This window comes from Micromesistius poutassou (genome assembly GCF_964030765.1).
Source record: "Micromesistius poutassou genome assembly, chromosome: 4".
In the NCBI taxonomy this organism is placed as follows: Eukaryota; Metazoa; Chordata; class Actinopteri; order Gadiformes; family Gadidae; genus Micromesistius; species Micromesistius poutassou.
The window spans coordinates 5,064,082-5,081,581 of NC_140274.1; the positions used below are offsets into that span (position 1 = coordinate 5,064,082).

The 17,500-nt window shown below is 46.3% G+C and overlaps 1 protein-coding gene across 1 annotated transcript; it reads left to right on the forward strand.

Moving 5' to 3' along the window:
• Positions 1-1,586: 1,586 nt before the first annotated feature.
• On the forward strand, positions 1,587-11,913 carry igsf10 (immunoglobulin superfamily, member 10; the record flags this gene model as incomplete). The annotated part of the gene is made up of 9 exons (XM_084466542.1): positions 1,587-1,834; positions 1,984-2,113; positions 2,450-2,840; positions 3,374-4,135; positions 4,334-6,118; positions 6,235-7,674; positions 7,874-8,777; positions 9,899-10,274; positions 10,363-11,913. 9 exons carry the CDS (start codon positions 1,587-1,589, stop codon positions 11,911-11,913), a joined length of 7,587 nt encoding a protein of 2,528 aa, XP_084322668.1.
• Between the last annotated feature and the right edge of the window lie 5,587 nt (positions 11,914-17,500).

The window sequence follows — 17,500 nt, forward strand, 5'->3', positions numbered from 1 at the left end:
ACGCGCTGGAAGTGAGGAGAGGAGACAGGGTGAAGAGCAGGACAGGAGGAGAGGAGGAGAGGAGAGGAGGAGAGGAGAGAGGAGAGAAGAGAGGAGAGGGGGGTAAGAGAGGAGAAGAGAAGAGAGGGGAGGAAAAGAGAAGAGATTAGAGGAGGAGAGTGGAGAGGGAGGAAGAGAAGATGAGAGGAGAAGAGAAGAGATGAGAGGAGGAGAGTGGAGAGGAGGAGAGAAGAGGGGGTAAGAGAGGAGAGGAAAACAGAACAGAGAGAAGAAGGATGGAAGATGGGCAGGAGAAGAGAGGATGGAGTGAAGAAAATAAGATACTCGAGGAGAAGAAAAACAAACAGTGGAGAGGAGAGATTTGCTGTCCAGATGTTGGCTCGATAAAACACATGTTGTCAGCGACACAAACACCAGGACATGCCTTCACAGCTCTGTCACCAGCTAGGACATAATGGAGGAGGTGATACTCGTAATAACTACCTCGGGCCGAAATCTCACTGCACTGGTGGGATTTGATGCCACTCTTTATGAACCACAAAGATGCAATAACAATCTTTAGCAGATTCTATGTCTTTCTTTAATAACAACTGTTTGTGTCTATTGTTATTTGCTGTTAAATGCGTTGGTGACAACAGCTGTAATGTACAGAAGCACAAACACGTGTGTGTGTGTGTGTGTGTGTGTGTGTGTGTGTGTGTGTGTGTGGGTGTGTGTGTGTGTGTGTGGGTGTGGGTGTGTGTGTGTGTGTGTGTGTGTGTGTGTGTGTGTGTGTGTTTGTTTGTGTCTGTTTGTTTATGTTTGTGTTTACGTAACTATGGGGTGTCGTAATCTGGCAATTATGAAAAAGAGAACAGGAGTTATGGAGCCACAGTTTGGTATTTTATTGGTCAAGAATCAGATGGTTGTCCACCAAGTCTCCCCAAATCAAAATAGGCTATGTTAGACCTTGAAATCAATAATAACTAAGTTAATTTTAGATATTTGTTCTGCAGTAAGGTATCCCGCTTTATTTGTTTGGAGTTAGAGAATATTGAGGCGCAACTGGTAAAGGGGAGGGGGGGGGGGGGGGGGCGGTGTGACGCGTCAGTCCCGAGCGCTCAGAGCATCAGTCCAGTAGCGCCGCAGTGAGCCACCCAAACCCAGGAATAACCACAACTTCCAAAGATGTTGCTCCGCTATACCTGAAAGTATTTTTCTTTTTTTAATTTACACTTCATGGTGGACTACTTACACTTGATCATTTTGCATTACGGTAAGATTTTTTTTCCTCTGTATGTTCTTAGGTTTTAAAATAAAATGCAATGTGTATTTTTAATTTTTTTAAATTTATTCAGCAATCGTTGTACAAAACCTTCAATCATGTGGAAGATTATTGAATTACTAATCGATTTCTTGTTTGGAACTTATTGTGTGACGTCCCTTGTCCAATATTTGCTCAAACAAATGTATTTAATAAATTAATGGCCTAAACATGTTAATTACGCATTATCTATCGACCGTCGTGATCGCCCTCGCGAAATCGCCCTAATAAACACAAATTACTTTTAAAACAAAACTTTTTTACTCCCACAGGGAATTCATATATGAGGATGAAGTGGGCTCAGAGTGAGATCCCAGCTCTCTCCCGGGTGAACATGCCTGCTCTCGGCGGTTCATACACGCGGCGCTGGCTGCTCCTGTCCGTGTTTGTCTTGGCTCTCATGCTGCCGGCGAGCAGCGGCTGTCCCAAATCATGCGCCTGCTATGTTCCCGGAGAAGTGCACTGCACCTTCAGATACCTCACCGCCATACCTGAGCAGATCCAAGCGTCTGTGGAACGCATTAACATGGGGTAAGCTTCCCCTCATTTTCTTTGCTCTGAATCACAGAGACAATATTGTAGTTCGTTTTTATATGAAACGTTACAATGTCTTAACTTTAACCATCATTTTACCACCTATATATTTTTAATTGTTAATTTATTTACTTATCTTTCGTTAGGTACAACAGAATAACGGTCTTGAGAGAGGGCGACTTCACAGGACTTGAAAACTTGGAGCTTTTGATGCTGCACAGCAATACCATCCATACGATTGAAAACAGAGCCTTCCTGGACCTTAAATCATTACAGGTAAAGCTTGTTAATCCAAAAACAGCTCTTATCAATAACATACATTGTTTCACTATAGTGTTATTCCCAAACTATCAATCACATTGATTGATTTAATAACTGCTTTTAACCAAAAATGTCTCATTTCAAAAATAATTCTTTGGTCTACGACTACTATATCTTGACTGATTTTCCATCCACGTCACACACTGACATGCTTGGGAATGCCTCTGTATCTATTAGCATTGCTTTTACATGTGTGTTTGTGGATTGATATATGCTCCTCACCAATGTCTGCTTAATAATATAAAAGAAATACATAAACAAAACAAATGTGTTTCTACAACCATCCCCCAGGTCCTGAAGATGTCCTACAACAAGGTGAAGGAGCTCCAGAAGGAGACGTTTAAGGGGCTGGACTCCCTGCTCAGGCTGCACATGGACCACAACAGCATCGAGTTCATCAGCCCCGACGCCTTCTACGGTCTCACCAGCCTCCAGCTGGTCCACCTGGAGGGCAACCTGCTGCACCAGCTCCACCCCGACACCTTCGTCACCCTGAGGCTCAGCGGGGCCTTCAAGGTGTCCTCGGTGAGGAACATCCACCTGTCGGACAACCACCTCACCGGCCTGCCCGCCGACATCTTCAGCGGCTGCTCGCGGCTGGAGAACCTCTTCCTCCACGGGAACCCCTGGTCCTGCGACTGCCGCATGGAGTGGCTCCCGGCGTGGGCCCAGAGGAACCCGGGTGAGAGACACAGGGAGAGAGAGAGAGAGAGAGAGAGAGAGAGAGAGAGAGAGAGAGAGAGAGTGATAGAGAGAGAGAGAGAGAGTGATAGAGAGAGTGAGAGAGAGAGAGACACAGAGAGAGAGAGACACACAGAGAGAGAGAGAGACAGAGAGAGAGAGAGAGAGAGAGAGAGAGTGAGAGAGAGAGAGAGGTTGTGTTTGCTTTGGTGTCGTTTTGTCATTTCCAGTGAGATGTGGGGATTGAGAATGTGTGTACAAGATAAGTCCCCTTCTTGACAAGCTTTTAAAAAGACAAACCCTTACCATTTTAACATCATTATTTTTTATTTTGGGTCAAGTAAACGCGTCACTCTCTAAAAAATAGATCTATTCTCTATCAAGTCAATGGCAAAATGATATGAAATGAATGATATACATATACAGTCAAGATAAATGAATTCACATTTATTTCCATCACTTTTCCAGGACATTACTATACATACAGCGTAACACAACACATAACACAAAACTCTCTGTTCGGATGTCCCGCAGGTGTGCTGAAGTGCAAGCGCGACAAGAAGTACGCCCGCGGCCAGCTGTGTCCCACGTGTGCCAGCCCCGGGCCCCATCCCGGCCGATCCCTCTCCCAGCTCCCCGGCGAGGCCTTCACCTGCACCCAGCCCTGGATCCACCCCCACCTCAAGCAGAGCAACGTCAGCCTGGCCACCGGCGACTTCACCCCGGTCCTCCCCAGGGACTTCATCGCCCCCATCGGCTCCATGAAGCTCAACCTCACGGACCACTTCTTCAACGTGGCCGTGCTGTCCTGCACCGTGCAGCGGCCCTCGTCCATGGAGAACCTGACCCTCACCGAGGAGGACGACGACGTCACCCTCCTCAGAGTCGACGTGGCCTCCTCGCTCGTGTGCAACGTGGACTACGAACATGTGCAGCAGCTGTGGCACATCCTGGCCACCTACAGCGACTCTCCCATGAGGCTGGAGAGAGGCCTGATGCTCTCCCGGAGCCCAGAGATGCTCTACCAGTACCGGCAGCTCCGACCCGAGGAGGAGGGCCAGGAGGGGATCTACACGGACATTAAGGCCATGATCACGGCCACCCCCGGGTGGTTGATGCAGGAGTCGGTACACTTCCAGCTGGACCGAACCACCACTACCTACTCCACCTTGCACATAAGGTACTGGTCCACGGTGCACCTACGCGTTGAGAGCAGAGTGCCCAAGAAGGATCGCTACAGATGGACCCTGATTAAACGGGACAACAAGACGAGGACCGAGCACACCGTACTCAAAGGTAGGCGGATAGGAGTTAGCTGGATTAGATGAAATTAGAATATAGTTGACCATAAAGTCTATAAAATTAATACTATTGCTTTTGTTCTTATTATTAGATTAGATTATATATATAATATTTTATTGTTTAAGGGATATATTGTTGATTCGATTATATGTGATGTGATGTTATGAGATGCTATGCTGTGTTATGTTATAGGTGGTGTAGCAGAGCTGAACTGCCAGACCATGGGCGACCCAAAGCCTTCTGTCGAATGGATATTAGCAGATGGCAACAAGGTCAGAGCACCTTTCTTCAGCGAGGAGGGAAAGATTGTCATCACAGCCGACGGGAAGCTCACCTTACGTGGTGCTGACACCTCCGACGCTGGCCTCTACCGTTGCATTGCCACCAACTACCTGGATGCAGACATTCTCAACTTCAGAATCACAGTGCTGCCCACGGACGTGGAGGAAGCCGAGGTCAATGGGGTCCAGCTCTCCAGAGCACAGGGTCAAGATCTGGTCCTGGACTGCAGCTCCACAGGGAGCCCGGAGGCCTCCATTCAGTGGATTCTACCAGATCACTCTGTGTTACGAGAGTCTCACGGGAACAAGAAACTACACGAGAACGGGACTTTGAGTATTCGTGGTCTCACCGCAAGGGACCGGGGATTCTACAGGTGCCTGGCTGCTAACTACATGGGAGCTGATCTGCTGGTCTCACTGGTGACCATTACAGGGGAAGCTGCGGGCACAGAAGAAGAGGATGAAGAGCCAACGGTGGGGGTGGATGTTATGGTTGAGTCTGACACTGGGGAAAAGGAGATGGATCTCAGTGAGCCCCCTCGTTTATCGGAAAGAACAAGTCAGGAGTCTAGGACTATCACCTCGGACAGGCCCTACCCCAGGCTGGGGTCCCTAGGTCGGGGTAGAATGGGTCAAAGGCGGAATGGCCCGATGGGCAACAGACGCATCTGGAGCAACAGGATCTTTAATACAAACAGCAGGAGAGTCGCCCCAGAGAAATTTGCTGAATTCATGAAAAAGGCCCAAGGTGCATCAAAACTAAGAGACACAGGTCTTTCTGGGAATGGGGAAACAGGCTCTGGTGAGGGTTTTAACGAAGTGGTTTTACCAGATTTGGTGACATATTCGACAGATAGCCCTCAAGTAGATTCAACTTTGTTAACTGCAAGACAACAGGACTACAGCACCTATGCTGACACTGTGATAAAGACACAGAACAGTGATTATATTGGTTTAGCAACCACTCAGACAGATGCCATGAAAACAACAGAGTCATACACACAGTCACATCTTGTGATGCCTTTGGAATCAGCATTTACAGACAGTCCTGAGAGGTTGAATGAACTCCAAAGCGATGCAGCCATCCCACAGGACCCTTCAATGGAAAAATCAAGTGTAACAGCTGGTAATTGGATCATACCAAGGGAATTCTACACTAGTGAGACCAGAACAAACAGAAAACAAGATGGTGCTGTGGCTGCTGATAACTCAGAGGAAACTGAGTTGACATCCTCAGGTGAGCACCCTGCAGAGCTTGAGATCTCTACCAGCAGGGGTCTCTCTTTTGTCACAGAGCCCAACGTTACTCCAATGACTGATGGAGCAGGCCCGGCCGACCCCGTTGTTCACACATCCACGGATGCAGAGAGCCAGACCACTTTCACCGCGGTTACCATCACAGAGAGAGGTCAAGATGAGGTTACCTTCCACACCACCCAAAAGATCACATCCCCGGGGCTACCGGCAGGATCCACCATCATCTCCCACCAGCAGATTCACATCATTCCACCAGCAAAGACCGGCAGAGGAGGAGGAGGAGGAAGAGGAGGTCGCCGAAGACCCTTCCAAGGACGTAGGAGGATCATCAAGCCCAATAGGATCACTGACATACAATCCTATATCAATAAACTCACACTGCCTACAATAAAGAAGGAACAGAATGTTACAGTAGGCTACACTGTGCAACTTGTAACAGGTTAGTCTTGTTTTATATATAATTATGTTCTGACAGAATCTCTTTACTTGAAAATATATGTTAATTGAGTAATTGATTTGATTATCTGCGTCTGCCAAATGTCAATTTTCTTTCAGACTTCAATCGTGATGCGAAAGAGAAGATGACAACGACAGAGAAACCAAATGTTGCCACCTCACCAATATCCATGGGCTCCCATTGGAGCAAATCAGATATTCCTCTCTCTGCACAACATACCACAGCTACAACAAAGTATTACACTACCAAAGCCCCACTTATCCACAGCCAGTCTGGGCCTGGATATTCAAGTGACTACATTACCTCTGCAGATACCCCTGAGCTTACCTCTACCCCTGTTCCATTAATGTCCACAACCGAAGAAGCAATCTCTTCAACAAACCCCATGCCTACTAAGGCTGTACAGAAACGATTCCAATGGCACAGGCAGTTTGGTCACAAGGGCAAGTATAGGCAGAGGCTGAACAGATTCCAGAAACCATCCATCAAGACACAGACAACAACCACAGAGATCCCAACCACCTCCCCTGCTGCTCCTGCAACCACCATGTATCTGATTCACTCCAGATACACTACACGCAAAGAAAGCTCCTCAGATAATGACTATGATGATGTATCCTCTGCTGATTATGAGCCTACAACGGCGTCACCTATCTCACACTATCAAACTACTACAATTCCAACATACAACACTTTCACCAATACTCAGACATCACCACCAATCCAAACGATTGATTCCCCGCCTACAGGCAGTCCACCTTCAAGGGCAAACCCTGATGACGCCTCTGGGTCAGGAGGCTACCCTGAGGACTGGCGTGTGATCAAACAGAAGCCTAATGGAGCAGGAGGACGTATTGGCAGAAGGAGGAAGCCCATAAAGGGAAGAAGACCCTTCAGGAAACCTACAACTACTACAGCAGCTCCCACCACAACACAGACAACAACTCATTTAAAACCCACCATTTACACCACCTCTGTCTCCACACCTCTCTACACTCCATCCAGGGAGCATGAGGGTTCTACAGGGATGGCATCTTCTGAAGAGCAAACAAACGCATATGGAGAAGATGAGTGGCATGACTCCACCTATACTACTCCTCGAACGCAGACTATGACCAAAGGCCCCTGGGGAACCATACCCAAAACTTCGTCCAATGCCATCACAATTAGGCCATCCACTACAAAGAACCCAGCCACCACATTTAGGACCACGGTCTACAGCAATATCAAACCAGCCGAGAGGAACAGGGATCAGCCAACGGCGATGCCAATCAGGCCGACAATGAGAAGCAATTCACGGATAGCCGTCACTTTTGACACATTAGCCATTACCACAGCAGAACAAGAATACCCCACAACAGCAACCACAGTGGGGGTGGATCTCTCCACTGCCAAGAATATGCAAAGCAAGCCCAAGATACTCGGTGGTAATGCAGCTAGTTTCACTGTGCTGTCCAACTCTGATGCTTTCCTGCCCTGTGATGCAGTGGGAGAGCCTGAGCCAGCCATCAGGTGGATGCGCTTCTCAACAAGTACAGGTACACAAACTCTGAACAACCACCATGTCTTTAGTTTAATTGAAAAGATCATCAATGTGGTTCACACAAACAGGTTCCTACTAACACAGACATGACTGCATTTCTGTTTACAAAGGTTATGTTTATATAGTGTTGTAGTATGCTACACAAGTCATTCTGCAATCAAGAATCACAACTAATCTCAATCTCTTTTTTTTAGGACACACAATTACCATCAAGGGGAAGATGGGCAAGTTTGAAGTCTTGAGCAATGGCACCCTGGCCATCCAAAATGCCAACATTAAGGACCGTGGCCAATACCTATGTCTTGCTGAGAATGATCTGGGCTCAGACAAATTATTGGTAACCCTCTCGGTGGTAGCATACCCCTCACGCATCCTGGAGCCCAAGATCCGGGAGATTAATTCTCATGCTGGAAGCACTGTGGAGATGAAATGCAAGGTAGAGGGCCGTCCCACCCCTCTGATATCCTGGATTCTCGCCAACCGGACGCAGGTGAGGGGTTACATCTCAGGCAAGGGGCGGGCTTCCGTGACACCCGAGGGCACCCTGATCATCGAGCAGGTGTCTGTTTATGATAGAGGTCACTACAAATGCATCGCTAGCAACCCAGCGGGAGCTGCGACCGCAACGGTCCGACTTCAGGTGGTGTCGGCCCCCCCTGGCATCCTGCAGGAGAAACGTGAGAATGTGAAAGCTGTTATGGGCCACAGTCTGTGGCTGCCATGCACGGGCCAAGGCAACCCCCCGCCGACCCTCCACTGGGTCCTCCCGGATGGCTCGGCCGTGCAGACCAACAGGCCCGCTCCGGGTCCCAGAGTGGCAATGTATGACAATGGTACCCTCCACTATAAGGATTTGACTTTAGCAGACAACGGGAAATACGAATGCATCGCGACAAGTTCCACAGGATCGGAGCGGAGGGTGGTGACAGTGACGGTGGAGAAGCGAGATTCTGCGCCTCAGATAGTGGAGACGTCCCAACTCATGACGGAGCTGTCCTTTGGGGATCAGCTGAGGCTGAACTGTTTGGCAACAGGGGAACCCAAACCCAGGATTATGTGGAGACTACCTTCTAAAGCGGTGGTGGATCAGTGGCATAGGTAATATACCCCCCCGTCCCCTTGTTTATTAAATTGCATTATTTTACTAGCTTAGCTGGGGCGGTTTTTCGTTTTACATTATTACATTGTTTACATTATTTAGCAGACTCTTATATTACTGCACTTACAGGTGAGGCGGAGGACAGTCAATCATTATATTTATTTAGTAGTTTTTTAGTTTTTCTTTGCAGGCTATTATTATTAGTGATAGTATGAGTAAGTGCATCGCAACAAAGTAAATAATATAAGTTTGTTATAGTTACAAAATGTAGTTAAATTGGCTTTAATTTAGGAGCAGATTGATGTCCATGCACTGGAAACTAAAATCGTAAGTAAGAAAAGCAAAAATACCTCATCAGTGGAGTCTTTGAGCCTCAGCCAAGTCCTGAGTACAGATCAAGAACATGTTGCTGAAACGTATATCTCCTCCTGGGATCCCCGTATTTATATAGTTGAAAATGGCTCTATTTAAAATATCGCACTCAGGTTTCCTTCCATCCTCATGCCTCCAGTTGGGCTTCCTGTGTTAACCCTGCACCAGGTCCCCTTCAGACTGAGAATAATAGTTTTAGTGTTTTAATGTGCTGAATAGTCAGTCCTTCCAGGCTTAACATGATGGAACAAGATACTGAGCCCTCGGACCGAATGAATGCAGGCCACTAATGTACTCCAGCACAATCCAAATGGAAACGCTGGTTACAATTATGGCAGTAGGTATATGAGCTCATGACCTCTGGTGTTTTCATGGTGAGTGTGGTAGACCTAAAGTAAGCACCATTTTTATCAGGCTCTCTGATTGAGCTCGATTCTTCATAAAATATAATGCCAGGAAAGTCTCAAAGCTTTCTGCTTCATTATAATGCGCGTATAGTTATTGTTTATAAGGTTCAATACAAATATATATATATATGTTTTGAGTTCATAACAGGCCTGTGAAATATTTTATTTGCTATTCTACAAAAATAAAATTTATTACTTTAATATATAATAATATATTATTATGTATCATCATTATTGTACATAAATAATATCTCTTATTTTTAATATTTATATAAATATCCTATTCATACTTTGTGAAGCCATTCTAATTCCTTTTCATCGTTCTGTTCTGTTGGTTTCAGGATGGGCAGCAGAATCCATGTGGAGGAAAACGGAACTCTGATTGTCAACATGGTGAATGACAAGGACGCAGGGGACTACCTCTGTGTGGCGCGCAGCAAGATGGGCGATGAGTTCCAGCTCATGAAGGTCTCTGTGTCCATGAAGCCCGCTAAGATTGAACCCAAGCACTACGGCAAGAAGCAGGTCCCCTTTGGTAGAGACCTCAAGGTGGACTGCAAGGCCTCTGGGTCTCCCCAACCGGACATCTCGTGGGGTCTACCAGACGGTACGCTGGTCAACAGTGCCATGCAGTCCGACAGCAGCAGCGGCAACAACGGCGGCCGGCGAAGACGCCGCTTTGTTCTGTTTGATAACGGGACACTCTACCTAAATCAGGTAACCCTAATCCGTGTGCATCCTCTCATCTGTAATCATAGAGAGGTCTCTTTTGAAACAGTTCCCCTCATCATGTTATTTCTTTCAGGTTGGTATTTCCGAGGAAGGCGACTACACCTGTTATGCTGAGAACCAAGTCGGCAAGGATGAAATGCATGTGCACATCACCGTGGTGACAGCTGCTCCGAGGATACGCCCCCCGAGGCTGACCTATGGCAAGGTGAAGCCTGGAGGAAACGTCCGATTTGACTGTGAGGCGGTGGGAGAGCCCAAACCCAAGATTCTTTGGATGTTACCCAACAACGACGTGATCGCAGCCTCTCATGAGCGGTACCTGATGCATGTGAACGGCTCCCTGGATATAAGAGACGTAAAGATGATGGACGTCGGCCAGTATGTCTGTATGGCTCGTAACCCCGCCGGCGAAAACAGGAAAGTGTACAGATTGGAGCTGGACGGTAACCCGCCGGTGATAAACGGCTATCGGCAGAACAGGACGGTGATCAAGGACGCAGCAGTAAAGTATTCCAGGAAGTTTATAGACTGCAAGGCCGAGGGAACGCCATTGCCGTCAATCACCTGGATAATGCCGGATAACATTTTCCTGAAGGCTCCATATTTTGGCAGCAGGATCAATGTCCATCATAACGGGACACTGGAGTTCCGAAACGTGAGGCCAACTGACACCGCAGAGTACATCTGCATGGCGAGGAATGCCGGGGGTGAAGCGGTCATGGTCGTGCAGCTGGAAGTGACCAGCATGTTGAGAAGACCAATCTTTAGAAACCCCTTCAATGAGCGCGTTATCGCCCGGTTGGGGAAGACCGCTGTGTTGAACTGCTCTGCCGACGGACATCCCACACCGGAGATGATATGGATCCTGCCGAACGGGACGCGTTTCACCGCTGGGCCTGAACGTGGATACAGGCATCACGTTGGAAGCGATGGGACTTTTATAATCTATAACGCTGTTAAAGAGGATAGCGGGAAGTACCGCTGTGCTGCGAAGAACTCTGTGGGCTACATAGAGAAGCTCATTCTCTTGGAGGTAGGCCAGAAGCCTTACATTCTCTCGAGGCCAAGGGGCATCATACGCGCTGTTTCTGGGGAGCCTCTCTTCGTCCACTGCCTGGCCGATGGCAGCCCCAGACCCAGCATCTCCTGGACCGTCCCAGGAGGCCACACCCTGACCGGTACTCAAGCCCTCGGACGCTACAGGCTGCTGCAGAACGGGACCTTGGTGGTGCGCGACACGACCATTTACGACCGAGGAACCTACGTGTGCAGAGCACAAAACGACGCCGGGGAAGCAGTTCTTAGGGTCCCTGTCATCATCATCGCTTACACTCCCCGCATCACAACCTGGCCTCCCCCTAATGTGAGGGCGATGGTGGGAGCACCGGTCCAGCTCAGCTGCGGTGCCATCGGGATCCCCAAACCGGAGATCAACTGGGAGCTGCCGGATGGGTCGGTCCTGTCTGCAGCGGGGCCTGGCCGCCCCAAGGGCAGCGAGTTGCTCCACCCTCAGGGAACACTGATCATCCAGAGACCCATGGTCTCAGACTCTGGAGCATACAAGTGCATCGCCAAGAATCAACTGGGCACAGACTCAAAGCTCACGTATGTACGCGTGCTGTGAGAGAGAGACATGTGGACAGTGATGCATCAGGTTGATGGCAATGTGACATCAGACACCCAAACGTCACTGATATAGGACGATCACAATTCGTGCAAAGACTTTTAACGGAACACGGAAAAAAAGAGATGAGTACCAGGAGTATCATGGAAGATTGTTTGTTTCAATTGTTGAATACAGTATACGAAGTCCCGACAAAACGTTGTCTTAGTGAAACATCAAATATCTAAGTTCAGATCAAAACAGGGGATATAGAAGACATAGGCATGAGTATCTGTTTTCAGAGTCAATCTGGCAGAGTAGTGGCGAGAGGGGCCCATAAAGAGGGAGAGCTGTCAGTTACCTTATTGCAAATGGGGGTAATACTGAAGCTATGGGCAGCAGCATGGAGGGCTACAGGAAGCTTTAAGGAGAGAGATTCTCTGTGGGGTTGGACCGCCCACTGACATTAGCAAAATATTTATATTTTCATCTCACATTGAGTGACAGCTGTTTTTTTAAGAACACTATCCAAAAATGTTATCTTTCTCAACGTAAAGAAAACTTTTAAAAACGTTTTAAAACCTGTTTGTACACTGGAGAACTTACATCCCAACATTACATGAGATATCTGTAACTACTCCTCTTCTATATCAATATGCAGGTCTGTACAGTAAGGGAAACATGACCAAAATGAAACACAGAACTATTGTGTTTGACACAATAGAGTAAGAGGATACTGTTATTAAGTAAGAATGCAGTATATGTACATTATGTATCAATACATTTGAATAAAAACGAAAATAAGAGGAGAAAACAATTCTGTTGTATTTCCCAACTTATTGCATTTAGATACCAATTCAAAAGGTTAATACATGTGTTTAACGTACAGACTATGTCTGGAGGGTGTTTGAATGCAACACGTCTGGGATACGTCAATAAAGATCTGTATATATGGTGGATATAGGTGTGGATCAACCCAGTGGGTCCTTGAGAGGAAGAGAGAGCTGATGTTTCTCTCTGAAGGTAAACTTCAACTCCAGCTGTGAAAACAGCTCCCGTCAAACCCTCCCTTCCATGTGGCAAATCCAGCAGAGAGCTTTTGATACGGTCTGCAATGGTTTGTTTATTTTACGGCCGGGGGCTATGGATGTGATATTGGAAGAAGAAGGAGAAGTTGGTGAAGTGTTTGACATGAAACAAAACAACGTGCGTCGCTTCAGACTGGTGTTCTGCTGCTTTTAAGTCTCTTTAAGTTTGGTATTGACACAAGGTAAATATACCAAAAAAACAATAGCTGGAAAAAGTCAATAAAGAACAAACTGTGGTTTTCTTTGCACTAAAAAAAATAAGTAATATATTTGTTTGCTAATCCTAGCTTAAAAATTGGCTTCAGTTGCCACATTAACTTTGATTGGCGCTTGTTTTAAACAAAAATGTGCAGTAGCTTTTAGAACAACTGGAAGCCATTTCATTGCAAATTGCTGCAATTCACTGAGATCACCGATAATGATACACACTTAGGAAAACTTCTTGGTTCCTGTTGACTTTGAGACTTTACCTCATCGCTAATGCTGTCAGTTCAGCTGAAACAGGACCAGGGTGCTAAACCTTGTGTCAAACCAAGTAACAAGTAGCTTTGAGATGGAACGGTGCTTATAATATAGAATAGTTAAAAGTCATGTAGAAGTACATAAGCACACTTCAGAATGGTAAGGTTCCATATTCAAATGTCTTATGTGGCCAGAGACATGGGACCTTTTTTTAAACCAGTTAAATGTTCCAGAAAAGTATAAGAAAAAGGAAGGAATTCTGTTCCATAAACATAGGAATGCAGTGTAATTCTCTGGTATTTTTTGAAAACCACTTGTTGGATGTGTGACCAATGTTGAGTCAAACATATGGTGACCACAACGCTTATGTAGTGATCGGGGAGATGTCGTACAGTTCCTAACAGGAATATCTGTCTGCTAACTTCATTTGAAAAATATTCAAAATATTCGCACCATTGGTCACAATCCATGGATTTGTAGATTTATTCAGTACTGCTCTTGAAGGGGAACCGTCAGGCGCACTAATTTTTAATATAAGAGAAGATTTGGTAGACATATTCAGTTCTGCTCTAAAAGGGGAACAGTCACGCTTTTACTTTGTAATATAAGAGAGTGCTGCTTCATTTTGTACACTTTAGCCAGGATGACCTGGCCAAGAGGGCAGCACAGCATGGGGTAAAACACAACACAAAACAAACAACTCATTCATACGCATGTTGTGTGAAAAATATATACATAAAATATATATAATAAGCAAATGCTGTATACTGTCGTCATTGGTGCGGGATTATGTTAAGTGTGTGTGGTTGTGGGGGGGGGGGGAGAGTGTGTGAATGTGTGTGTGTGTGTGTGTGTGTGTGTGTGTGTGTGAGTGCCGGATCCAACCACATAGAGTTTTCAGATAGAACCTCCGTGCGTCCTCTACATTTTAGCGAGTTTGAATGGTGAAGTTAGTTCTTTCATGATTTTGTAGGAGAACATAATGACATCATAACGTAAAGACATCCCTTGGCAAGCGTTCCGGTGCTCAACATGGTTTTTAACTCTAAACGGAGACACGCCGTGCTCCTCCTCATGCTCCTCTGCCGGCCCTCTCCACAATGCCTTCATGGAACAGTGCGGTCATTATTGACCTCTGCTATAAATCTGGATTTTAGGGCCTCCATACTGTTTGATGCTGCTATAGACAACCAGACCTGGCACCCAAACAATCTGGCTGGAATTAAACAAAGGCCCCTGTGTTACACTACTGCAGTGTTTGTCCACCATATCATCCACAGTCCCACAGCTGGACTGTGTGTGTGTGTGTGTGTGTGTGTGTGTGTGTGTGTGTGTGTGTGTGTGTGTGCGTGTGCGTGTGCGTGTGTGTGCGTGTGCGTGTGTGTGTGTGTGTGTGTGTGTGCGTGTGTGTGTGTGCGCACGCGCGCATGTGTGTGTGTGTGTGTGTGCACGTGTGTGTAAAATGGATGATTTAAACTTCTACTTCCATCAACATGGCTTGTGTTTGTTTTTTTCTGTGCGAGCCAGAGGATGATTTGTGGTCTGCACTAATGGTTAGTGCGAATACAGTTACTGCATTATCCACTATCTCTGACAGAGGAATGGCTTTCTCCTCACTTAACGCAGCATGTCATATTCTGTACAGCTCAGCTACTTCAAGGATGATTTTAGTGTCCATGGTTCCTGATATCTGTGTAATGGATGATGATAGGACTGTAGCGATTGATAAAAAGTGAAGGGGCTTAATACACTCATTCTTTAATTTATCTTGTCGTTTCCATGTCAAACACACAGTCTGAAAAAGGAAATCTTTGAAGAATCTGTCTGATAAAAGACTTGATCAACGATTCCTCAAATTCCTTAAACTTAAACCGTCTGCTTCTCTCCCATTTGAGTAGCGGGATCCAGTAAGTCACGCACGCTTCTCCGAACCCAGTGCCGTAAAACTCCGGGCCAAAGCCTTGAGTCTAGTCCCTTGCCAATTGAAATACCTGCATGTGCATGCAGTATAAATATCTCGGTGGCCAAGTGTCTCCGCGCACACGTGTGTGGACACACGCACATGATGCTTGTTGGGTGATGGCTGTCTCCCGGTGTCTGTGGTGAGGTGGGAATGTGACACGGGCCTTCCAGAATTCACAGGCCGGCTCTCCAGACACAAGGGGAGATATTCATCATTCTGCCGTGGTTTTCTCGCCCCTTGGGGTCCTTTGGAAACCAAACAAGCCTTCAATCACTGCTCCTCCCGCGCCTGAAGAGTCCGCTGCTACCAGTGCAGGGAGAAAGAGGTCATCATACTGTATGTCGGGAAACTGCAGGGTAAAAGGGCAGACATTTTATGTTTCCAATTCTGAAGCCTGAAGCAATCAGGTTTCACTCCTGATTTATCATGCCCGCAAATAATAAAATCTTTATCCTCATGTGCTCATAATGAAGTATTTGACGGAAGATTTATTATGTAGTTTAAACATAAACCGACACATAAATTAACCTTCCCCATGCTATAAGTGGTGCGCTGACCAGCTCAGGGAATACTGAATTTATTGCTTGTAATAATCTGTCAAATATCCAGGGGATCCGCGCTAGACTCACTCCCCACAACCTCCATTTGACCACCGGAAGTTTGTCTGCAGGGATGTGGTGCTCCGACCTGATTGGTTACAGATGTGGCCCTTAGAGAGGAGCCAGGTAAAGAGTGGGAACCCGCCACTGTAAACCTTTACATTCTGCACTGTAGTGCTTCCAGACACCAGCCGGGACCGGACATCAAAGCCAGGGTCTGTATGGGGAAGCCCCCCAGGGAAAATAAACGTTCACACACCTTAACACACCCAATTATGTACGTCAACAGTGTGCCACTTCTGCCTGCTTAAGGATGTCTCTGCAGGACAGCTCGAGTTTATCCAGATTGCACTGCTGGCACCGCCGTAGTTAAGGATCACTTTAGAGTTACACAAGGGGTCCAGATGAGCAAACAAACGGACGAGGGGTCCAGCCAATGAAACATCGTATTGATTGATAGTCCACAGAGGATGTATCCATCAAATTACAGTATCACCACTAGAAGTTAGTCTTCTTGTGGTGACACTGTAATTTGATGGGGGCCTGTTCATTTTCAATCAGTTTAAATCAGTTTATAATGTGTTCCTTATAATTTTCAAAATGACATAGATAATCGTACTATTGATTTAATATATCTCATTAATATTCCACTTTCACTCATGCAGCAAAATTGACGGAAACTGTTAACAAAACTGTAATACAAATTGTCTGTTAGCAGGGATTGATAATCCATACTGACAGACATTAACAGTTGTATTAAAATATTTGATTCAGTTAATATGTATACTGAAAGAAGTGCATCATCCTCATGAGTGTACTATATTCACTTCATCAAATGTAAAACATTTTTGCGATCCTGGCCGTGGTCGCCGTGTTCCGGGGTTCCATAAAGGATTCTGGGAGGGTCGGCGGAAGCGAATACACCACCGTGTGTGTGTGTGTTGTGGGACATGTCCTTTTAGTTTTGTTGTTTGTGTGTGTGGGGCCCGAGAGTTGTTATATACCTTTCGTCTCGTCATTTCCCGCCTCCCCCACAATATATACTCTTCCAGTAAGAATTGAACGTGTGTTCCACTGTGATGTACATTGTCTGTAGAGAAACAGCAGTACACTTGGATAACACTCCCTGTACAGTACCATTGCTACAGATGCATGTGCAAACAATATCTTTGACGTCTGTTAGATTCATATCTATTGTTTTCCGTGCATATGGCTGCCTTGATATTTAAGTGAGAGGTTGTTTGTCAGGGGGCTGACACCAGGATAAGGCCTGCACCTGATCCATCTCTACATCATATGTAGACGCTGCGTCTGACAGGGGAAATCTAGCAGGAAATTTAGTGTTCGATGCCATGAATCAAGGCGACTTACAGAAAGTAGTCACCATTAGGTACCTAAACAAACCAAAAAACGAGTCACTGACTAGTCTTTAGTCTCTTCTTTTCATCCTCTGGTCCTCTGGAGAAGCCTTTCCTGTTGAATCAGCAACGTTCCAA